This window comes from Penicilliopsis zonata (assembly GCF_001890105.1).
Source record: "Penicilliopsis zonata CBS 506.65 unplaced genomic scaffold ASPZOscaffold_15, whole genome shotgun sequence".
Classification (NCBI taxonomy): Eukaryota; Fungi; Ascomycota; class Eurotiomycetes; order Eurotiales; family Aspergillaceae; genus Penicilliopsis; species Penicilliopsis zonata.
The window spans coordinates 572118-580907 of record NW_019208924.1 but is presented as its reverse complement, the minus strand read 5'-3'; the positions used below and the strand labels follow the sequence as shown (position 1 = coordinate 580907).

The following is an 8790-nucleotide window of genomic DNA, read 5'->3' as shown; positions in this document are numbered from 1 at the left end:
CCTCCATCCAACTCTTAACGAATCCCGTGTGGATTCCTATGAGCTATTTACTACCTATCCCATTTGATACAGAGCGTCCGCCAAAGCTGCCAAAATTCTTCATCACGCTTCAGAAGCTATTTGCAACGCTATTAGGCGTTTGGCTCCCAGACCGGGACGCTTTTGTACCCTCTCGAGCTGCCCGTTGATCCCTAGATACTCCTCGACCCCTGGAATCTTCACCTCACCAGCGAGAGGATTTCGTTCTGGAATCAATTTTTGGAGGGCAATACAAGACCTACAACTCGAACTTTCTCCACTCCTTTTCGATCCTTCCGTCACAGCTACAGTATCCTCGCCGATGAACGCGACCACCCCTTCACCACACCGATCGTCCCCGGCCTCAGCAGCGGGGACGAAACGCAAACGAAGCTCTGCGGGGAAGTACTATGCAGTCAAAGCTGGTTTCGAACCCGGGGTATACTATGAGTGGAATGAATGTCTAGCGCAGGTCACGGGGTACAAGGGTGCCGTCTGTAGGCATTCTTTTTTGATATTCTCCAGTTCTCGGAAGGCACGAACCGCCTGGCTAACAGTCTGTTTTTTCTTTCCATTTAGTCCAAGCGTTTCCGACTCTAGAAGAAGCCAACGCGTTCTTGTCCGGCGTCCAACTCCCCTCTGGCAATAAAAAAAATGTACAAGAGAACGAACACACTAGGTATTATGGGATCCAGCGAGGGCGGGTGCCAGGTGTATATACGGATTGGGCAAAGGCTCAAGATCAGATCAAGGGTTTTACAAGGCCTCGATATAAGAAGTTTTCAACGAGGCAAGAGGCAGAAGAGTTCGTGCGTGCTGGCCAGGGAACCGCGGCTTTTTCATCAGCGCCATTCGTACCACCGGGGCTGATGAATGAACCCCCCAAGGATGAGGCCGGAGCTACGCTAGAGCCAGGCGAGGGTCTCCTGCCACCCGGAGCGGAGGACCAGTTCGATCCGAATGTAATTCTTGATCCGGCAACTGGGAAGGTGGTGTACAAGACGGCGGCGCAGAAGATAGCAACCAAGACCAAGGTTACTGGTCCGCCGGGCATGCTCCGAATCTACACCGATGGCAGTTCCTTGAGGAATGGTTCGAAGCTTGCTTCGGCGGGTGTAGGCGTTTACTTTGGCCCTGGTGACGAAAGGTGAGTGACTTCTTTCTCTTCTTTTTTGCCTCAGTGCATATCTTTTAGACCGGCGAATTTTTTTTTTTTTGGCTGATGAAACTTCTGCCAGCAGAAACGTCTCAGAACCGCTCAAGGGAAGCCGTCAAACGAACCAGCGGGCCGAACTCACGGCCATTCTTCGCGCTATCGACATTGCTCCTCGCCATCGAGATGTCACCATCTTTACGGACAGCCGATATGCTATTGATTGCGTCACCGTCTGGTATATCAAATGGCGCCGCAACCACTGGATGACCGCGGACAACAAGCCGGTTGAGAACAAGGATCTGGTCGAGTCGATTCTTGTCAAGATCGAAGAACGCAACGAGCTCAAGGTCAAGACCCTGTTTCAATGGATCAAAGGCCATGCCAAGGACCCAGGGAACGAGGCGGCCGACCGCTTAGCTGTAAATGGAGCCCGGATAGGGGTTTCGGAGAAAAGAGAAGCTTTGGAAGCCATCGAGGATGTCCCTGACGAGGCGTTCGATGACGAGGAGGACATTTAGCCATGGGTGTATTTCCGTCTCTCATTTACTCAATTCAGCTGGATATCCTACCGCGGAATTTATTTTCCTCTTGCCTCCCTCGCTCCGCAAGGTTATGATGCCCTTCCCCAGTAGCTAGTTAGTGCTTAATTTTTAACTGCTCAACGCAATCTTCTAGAATAGCGATAGAAACCCCTCCAGCAGAAAAAATCTTGATACGTATGAGTTGGAACTATTCCTTTCAACGTCGCCGCGTTTTCTTGCAAGGCTGAGTCCCATAAAACCCCCGGTTAGTTACTAGCCCGTGAGGGGCGGATGCATCCGATGCCCACTTCCGACTTCGACTCGATCTCTCTCATGGTCATTATACCCTGCGTCTTTTCTTACCGACTTCTTGCTCAGCGATTTTACACAGTCGCTATTCTTGCCTGTCGTCTGCGATAGATCTCTCGGACCTTAGATCGGAACTTTATTGAAGCGTTCTGGACTGAGCCAAGCGTCTTGTCTAAAGTCGCTTGAAGTATTGACTCCTTCTCCCATGAGCAGCACAATTGTTTCTCGCAAAATCAATATTATGATCGAATAACACTGGCTTTTCTTTTCCATGAGAATTGATATTCTCAAGCAGTGGAATACAGTGAATTAAATCGTGGATGCAGCGCCGGATTGAAAGGCTCCTCATATCTCACAAGTGGAAAATCGGGTCGATCAACCAGGAACCAGGTAATTACCTCTTCATATTCAGAAGAAAAAACGAAGACAGCTAGATAATAATCAAAAATCCAGTATAGAGGCATTTCCTCCATAAGTCAGTGACAGCTGCCGTCCTACCCAAGAAAGAGCCAGGCCCACAAAGCAAAGAGGGGACAAAATGCCGACTCTATCCTTAATCAACTTTAACATTGTCTGTGCGACGCTGGGGGGATTCATCTCTCTCTTTGGTCTAGTCTCCTATCTATGCAAGGAGACCTTTTATTTGTCCGAAGCATGTCCGTATAAGTCCCTGTCGGAAACGGAGGCCATATGGCTAATTCAAATCACAGTAATCTCAATGCTGGCTGGCATCGCCTTCTCTCCCCATGCAGCCAATTTCATCAGACCTCTCGACTACGCTCAGGGGTCGCAACAAAACCTCGAGACTATCACTCTGTACTTTGCTAGGCTGGTACTGGGGGTTCAGTTGGTCCTCGCCGGGGTGCAACTGCCCAAACGCTATCTGCAGATCGAATGGAAAAGTCTGTCCTTGCTGCTAGGGCCCGGTATGGCTGCCATGTGGATCTGCAGCAGTCTTGTCATCTGGGCGATGATCCCGAACCTCCAGTTCCTCCATGCGCTGATTATCGCCGCCTGTATCACTCCGACCGACCCAGTGTTGTCCAACTCCATCGTGAAAGGGAGGTTCGCCGATAAACATGTCCCGCGCCCATTACAGAGGATCATCATTGCAGAATCCGGGGCCAACGACGGACTTGGGTACCCGTTCCTCTACTTCGGATTGTACTTGATGAAGTATGTCGGGATGGGCGGGGCAGGAACCAGTGGCGGTGCCGCAAAGGCATTCGGGCTCTGGTTCTCCGAGACTTGGTGCTATACCATCCTGCTGAGCGTCGCATATGGTGTTGTCGTCGGCTGGCTTTCTCGGAAGCTCCTGCACTGGGCCGAAGAGAAGCGCTATGTAGACCGCGAGAGCTTTCTGGTCTTTGCCATTGCACTTGCAGTACGCACTATCCCTGAATCTAATACTTCCAAGTACCATACTGACGCAAGTGGTTTCAGCTCTTCATTATCGGAACCTGTGGATTGATAGGAACTGATGATCTTCTGAGCTGCTTCATCGCAGGCAATGTCTTCACTCAAGAGTATGATACATACCTATGACCATCTATAAACCTTTCCTTCCGCTGACATTGACCAAGCGACTGGTTCCGCATTGAAACCATGGATGATTCGCTACAGCCCACGATAGATATGCTTCTGAATCTTTCCATCTTTATGTGGTTTGGCGCAGTATGTCCCTGGTCTTCGTTTGCACAAAACGATATCATCCCGATATACCGACTCGTCTTCCTGGGGGTTCTGATCCTCCTTGTCCGCCGGATGCCCATTGTGTTTGCCATGCATAAATATATCCATCAGATCGAGCATCTGTCACATGCTGCCTTTGTGGGATTTTTCGGGCCTATCGGGGTAGGCGCCATCTTCTACCTCTCCGTTTGTCGAGATTTTCTGCAATCAATCACTGTGGACGGCCAGGTCCGCGAGGACGCCCAAAGGGTCTCGGACGCGGTCAATATCGTTGTGTGGTTCCTGGTCATTTGCAGTATTGTAAGACTCTATACTACTAATCGCCCCGATTTAAATCATGGTAACCCCCTGTGATGCATCTAACACCTAACCAGATTGTGCACGGCCTTTCTGTCCCCCTGGGCAAAGTAGGCTATCACCTCCCCCGTACCATCTCCCAGGCACTGAGCACCCCCTCAACCATTGAACATAACGCCGTCCGAATCGCCCATATCCAACACACGCGCAGCACCGCAACCCCGGAAGTGGATCAGAGCACCAGTCGAGGCCGCAAGCGCGGCGCCCAGACAGCCAGCAGTGCTCCAGAGGCGACTATCTTCCGCGGCAATGGGCAGCCGGGACCCAACGACCCCGAAGAGCCGGAGAGACCTGTCCGCCTCATTACACATGGGACCGAGCAAGGCGTTGTCTTTGCTGATGAACGCCCGTAGCTCAAGGAAATGATTGTCGTCCCCCTTTTGCGGCTTCATGCAGATACTAGAGATACATACTAAAACTTTTCATGTTGATGCTCTATCTCAGCGACAAGACATGGATTTCGGGTGATTTTGGACTGTATATGCGCTCGAAACGAAATAGAACGATCTTTCTGAGAGGCTACAAGACTATTTAACTACTATAAAGATTCATCAGGAATAAGAGGTTTTTGATTGAAACCCTAGATTTGACAAAGTCTTCATTTTATTTTTCTTGAACACGCTTTTCCTCTTCCTTGATCTTCATCCTGCCTTGCAACAGGAAGAAGACAGCCTCTCTCTTCTCGTAACTCCATCCATTCCCTTATTTTCCGATGACATGAGAATATCACACTGTCCTCCGCCCTAGCCCTTCCTCATCGATTAAAAAGAGTGATACAACATAAAAGAAAAGAAAGAAAAGGTAAGATGATCAAAACCGAAGTGAGACCTAGCCGGTCTCGCAATGGATCAATCCAGCTTAACCCATATGCAGCAAATTAATCCACCATCAAATTCTCCTGCTTTCCCTCCCTCTCTCTATTTTCTTTCTCCGCTATCTGTTGCTTAATCCTCGCCAATTTTGTCCATGTCTCCTTTTTGTCTTCTTTTTTCCGTTTCAAGATTCCGCCTTCTGAACCGACAAAATGTCTATAAGGGAAAAAGAAAGTCATGCAGGTCGTTAAATCTGGTCCACGCCACCCTTCAGAAAGATCAAATGAAGAAAGAAAAAGAAGAAATTAAAGCAAAAAAATAAGGTCAAGACACCTACTGGTGTCTCAAAAATAAATCATCAGGCAATGCTATGCGAGAGGAAATAAGAAAGGGTATATACCAGAGCCACGGGGTGCAGATAAGGCCCAGGAAAGATAAAAGAGGTGTGTGAATAAAGAATAAACCAAATGGCAAGATCATCATAATGGGGATTAAAATGCTTGACGTGACCGCTTTCGATCATCACAGACGACCACATTCAAGATGGACAGCGGTCCAAGAGCCTGCACCTCTTCAGAGTGGAGGTCCTTGGAGAACATTTCTCTCTCCCTCTCGTCGACACTATGTCGCTTCTCGAAATGCATTCTCCTGACTGTAAAGTCTTGATATGCATGGGAGATAAAAGAGTCATAAAACACAAAGACCAAGACATGACATCCGCGCAACCTGCATATCCGTTGATTATATGTACAGCCCATTAGAAGCGAGGCCGGAAAATAAGAAAGGGGGAAAGGGAGATAAAACCCAGCAAGGCCTGGCTAGTTAGTCAACAATATGCTGTAAATGACCAGGACTAAGAAAGACAAGATTGACTCATAATGCGGCAGAGAGAAAAAGACATAGATAAGGGGGGGGGAACACAACAAGATCAAACCCTAAACACACATAGATGAGAGTCTAGACCTGGAATGGTACCCATGCCAAATAAAGCTATGCGTCAATTGATGAGGGAAAAGGTTGGCGCTTAGAAGAGTCGCTTAGGCAATCCGCTGGTAGAACAACAGATAGGCAACCTTGTTGTCGCGCGTGCCGTATCTGCCGATGGGCGTTCTGACGCCCGAAGACGACCCGGAGACGGTAGACGTTGAGACACCGTTGACACCGGTCGAAACGGACTTCTTGCTGGAGTGCCCTGCTGTGCCCGATCCATTGACTTGGCTCCAGCCCCGGTCACCGTCCGAGTCCTCGAGATCGTTCTGATCGATGTGATCGAAGATGTTGCTGTATGGCTCCTTGTCGCGTTTATGTTGCTCCAGAGCCGCGGCGAGGACCTTGGGGTCCTCCTCACCGCCAGCCTCAGCGACTTCCTCGCTGCGGATGCGCCTGATCATCGTATCATCCATACGAATCCATTCACGTCCGTCCTGGCGTCGAACATCCACGGTATAGTGTCCAACGCTAGCATTCTTGCCGTGGTGGTAGATGACTCCGACCAGACGATACTTGGGCAGTCCACCCTGGGGAGTCATCAAATTCCGCCGGTGAGGCGGGAGCACCTCGCGCGGGATCTCCAGATCAAGAGGATACCCAATCTTCTTCCAGATCTTCTGTGTGCCTCTCGTCACGCTATCATACTGGAACCGCTTCAGATGGAGGATCAGCACAGGCGGCAAGCTTTCAATGAAAATCTGCTTGGTGGCCGTGACATTAGGGCCACGAGATGAGTTGAAATCGCCCTGGATGCTCTCAGATTTGGTAAGACCCTTCAAAGCGTCGATGATGTTATGCACGTCTGGTGACCCGATGTCGAGTTGGAGCGACTGGTAAGGTTCCAGCGTCACAGAGTTCTTGTTGCCTGGCACTTTGAATTCCGACCGAATTTTCCCACCAAAGATACGTGTGATGGGGGATTCCAAAGCAATATGTCCGGAGGATCTAGTAATGGCAGCTTTCTGTTTGTGACCAACCTCCAGCCACCCATCACCAGATTGGTTAGTAGCGTCGATGGAATCGTCTGGCCTGGTTACAGATGTATGCTTAGAAGCACGGACGCATTCTTCGTGCATCTCTTCCAAAAGGAATCCAAGGAACTCCTGAGCATCCTGCTGGTGGCCGCGCTGAAAGGTGTTAGCATGTAAGAAATCTTCTTGAAAAAAAGATGGGATGAAGCCCTACCCTCATATCACGGAATCGTGGTAACTGTCTGATGACTTCATATACAAATTCTGGCGTAAATGCGTCACCGTATTCCTCTAATTCATTTGGCTTCAGCCGTAATTTTAATTGTTCCTCGGAGCGCGCCGCGTCAATGACACGGAATTCTCGTACGAACATGATCCTGTCCAACAATCAGAGACACCCGACGAGACTGAAAGAAAGAGGTTCACTCACATGGCGTCAATCAAGGGGAGATCGCTTTGGAAGCTGTGGGCAGCCCGACGACCGATATAGTCCAGAAACTGATGAAATGGCACGCAAGACACAAGGATTTGTAGGACCTAACAGCATGGAAAAGACAAAAATCAGGAAAATGTCTGTGGACGAACGCAGTGATACGAGGAAGGAGACTCACAGAATTCATGTAGCACATGTTTCCAGTATTTACAAGCCCTCGAGGTTCTAAAAAGGCCACTTTTTCAGCGTATTGCGAGACATCGTCCCCCATGGTCATGAGAACATCTGCAAGAGTTTCGCTTTTGGGAACTGCAAGGCCTCTAGACTCAGTAGACTCGGTTCCTGAGGCGGCTGCGGCGCGCGAGGCGGCCTTGGAACGGACCAGATCCGCCCAGGACTTGGAGACGGCAGAGACGGCAGGAGCTGAAGAAGCCGGTTTCGTCGAATCTGCGAAAGCATCGGCCGCAGAGGTCGATAAATGATTTTCTTCTGTCTTCGTAGAATCCGCGCCATCCTTCGCCGGCTGACGAGGAATATCCGCAATCTGCGGAATAATCGGGACAATGGGAACGAGAGGTACCGCAGGTTTGGAACCTTTCGACTGGGTCCGCACTGACGACTGGGGAGCCGTCGAAGATGGCGTGGTCGGGTGTGTCGAGTCTGCCTCTGAAGGGACAGCAGAGGTGGTGGGAGTCTGTGGCTCGGATGGGGCTTGTGGGACGAGAGATTCCGAAGTTTTCACAGCGTCTATGAGTTCGGTCTGGTCAGAGGGAAGGGGGGTATCTTTCGCAGGAAGCTCGACCGAGAAAGCGGAGGCAGGATTGATACGACCTCTACGCCGTCTGCGCGGGACTCTTGCAGGAAATGGACATTCAGGAACAGACAACCAAGGAACCTGTACTAACTGTCAGTATAGAAATATTGGGCATATCCACACAAGATGACTCACAGGTGCACGGAAGGGCTCCGGTGCTGTCGGCGCCAGCTTCACGTTGGTCGAGAATGACGGGGATAATACCGGGGAGTTCACAGAGTCATTAACTGGGGCTGCCGCGGGAGACGGTGTTTGCATCTCTAACTGACTGGGAACCGCACTGGCCGCCGGAGACATCGGGAGCTGATGGGGAGTGGCGGTGCGCGGTTGCAGCATCGACGGTGGCGGAACATGAGCGGCGGGAATAACAGGCTGCGAAGGAGGATACGAGGAAACAATCAAAGGTGCATAGGGAGACTGCTGATACGGGCGCGGTGGCAGCTGCATCTGGGTATAGACCGGATACCAGTGCCCATATTGCTGCGGCGAATAGGTCGGGGGCGGGTGTCCGTTCATGTGGGGGCTGTAAGGCATATAAGCCGGCGGAGGTCGCATATTCGGGGGCCCTGCTGCGTAGGGCATCTCGTGCTGCCGTCGCTGCGGCGGCATGGGCTGCTGCCCATGGGGCATAGCGGGCAGATGATGGTTCATCATGTCCAGGTTGATTGGCGTCGCCGTGCCTCAAAGGGAGCCATGCGAATGAATATATAGGCGGCA

At 50.7% G+C, this 8790-nt stretch overlaps 3 protein-coding genes across 3 annotated transcripts; 2 read left to right on the top strand and 1 right to left on the bottom strand.

Moving 5' to 3' along the window:
- On the top strand, positions 1–2004 carry ASPZODRAFT_840718 (hypothetical protein). Its single transcript, XM_022730257.1, has 4 exons — positions 1–515; positions 598–1165; positions 1260–1476; positions 1516–2004. The coding sequence occupies exons 1-4, from the start codon at positions 341–343 to the stop codon at positions 1690–1692; spliced, it is 1137 nt and encodes a 378-aa protein (XP_022578661.1). The 5' UTR covers positions 1–340; the 3' UTR covers positions 1693–2004.
- Positions 2005–2542: 538 nt separating this feature from the next.
- Positions 2543–4901, top strand: ASPZODRAFT_2113383 (hypothetical protein; the record flags this gene model as incomplete). Its single annotated transcript, XM_022727752.1, has 5 exons — positions 2543–2660; positions 2715–3388; positions 3448–3530; positions 3588–3996; positions 4071–4901. 5 exons carry the CDS (start codon positions 2543–2545, stop codon positions 4404–4406), a joined length of 1620 nt encoding a protein of 539 aa, XP_022578660.1. The 3' UTR covers positions 4407–4901.
- A 1001-nt stretch (positions 4902–5902) lies between these two features.
- Positions 5903–8727, bottom strand: ASPZODRAFT_72838 (hypothetical protein; the record flags this gene model as incomplete). Its single annotated transcript, XM_022729867.1, has 5 exons — positions 5903–6982; positions 7041–7203; positions 7257–7363; positions 7438–8154; positions 8209–8727. 5 exons carry the CDS (start codon positions 8725–8727, stop codon positions 5903–5905), a joined length of 2586 nt encoding a protein of 861 aa, XP_022578659.1.
- Positions 8728–8790: the final 63 nt, after the last annotated feature.

Coding starts and splice junctions, on each gene's coding strand:
- ASPZODRAFT_840718 (XM_022730257.1), top strand. CDS start 341: ATGAACGCGACCACCCCTTCACCACACCGATCGTCCCCGGCCTCAGCA. Junction 516..597: donor GGGGTACAAGGGTGCCGTCT/GTAGGCATTCTT, acceptor CTTTCCATTTAG/TCCAAGCGTTTCCGACTCTA. Junction 1,477..1,515: donor CGGTTGAGAACAAGGATCTG/GTCGAGTCGATT, acceptor GAACGCAACGAG/CTCAAGGTCAAGACCCTGTT.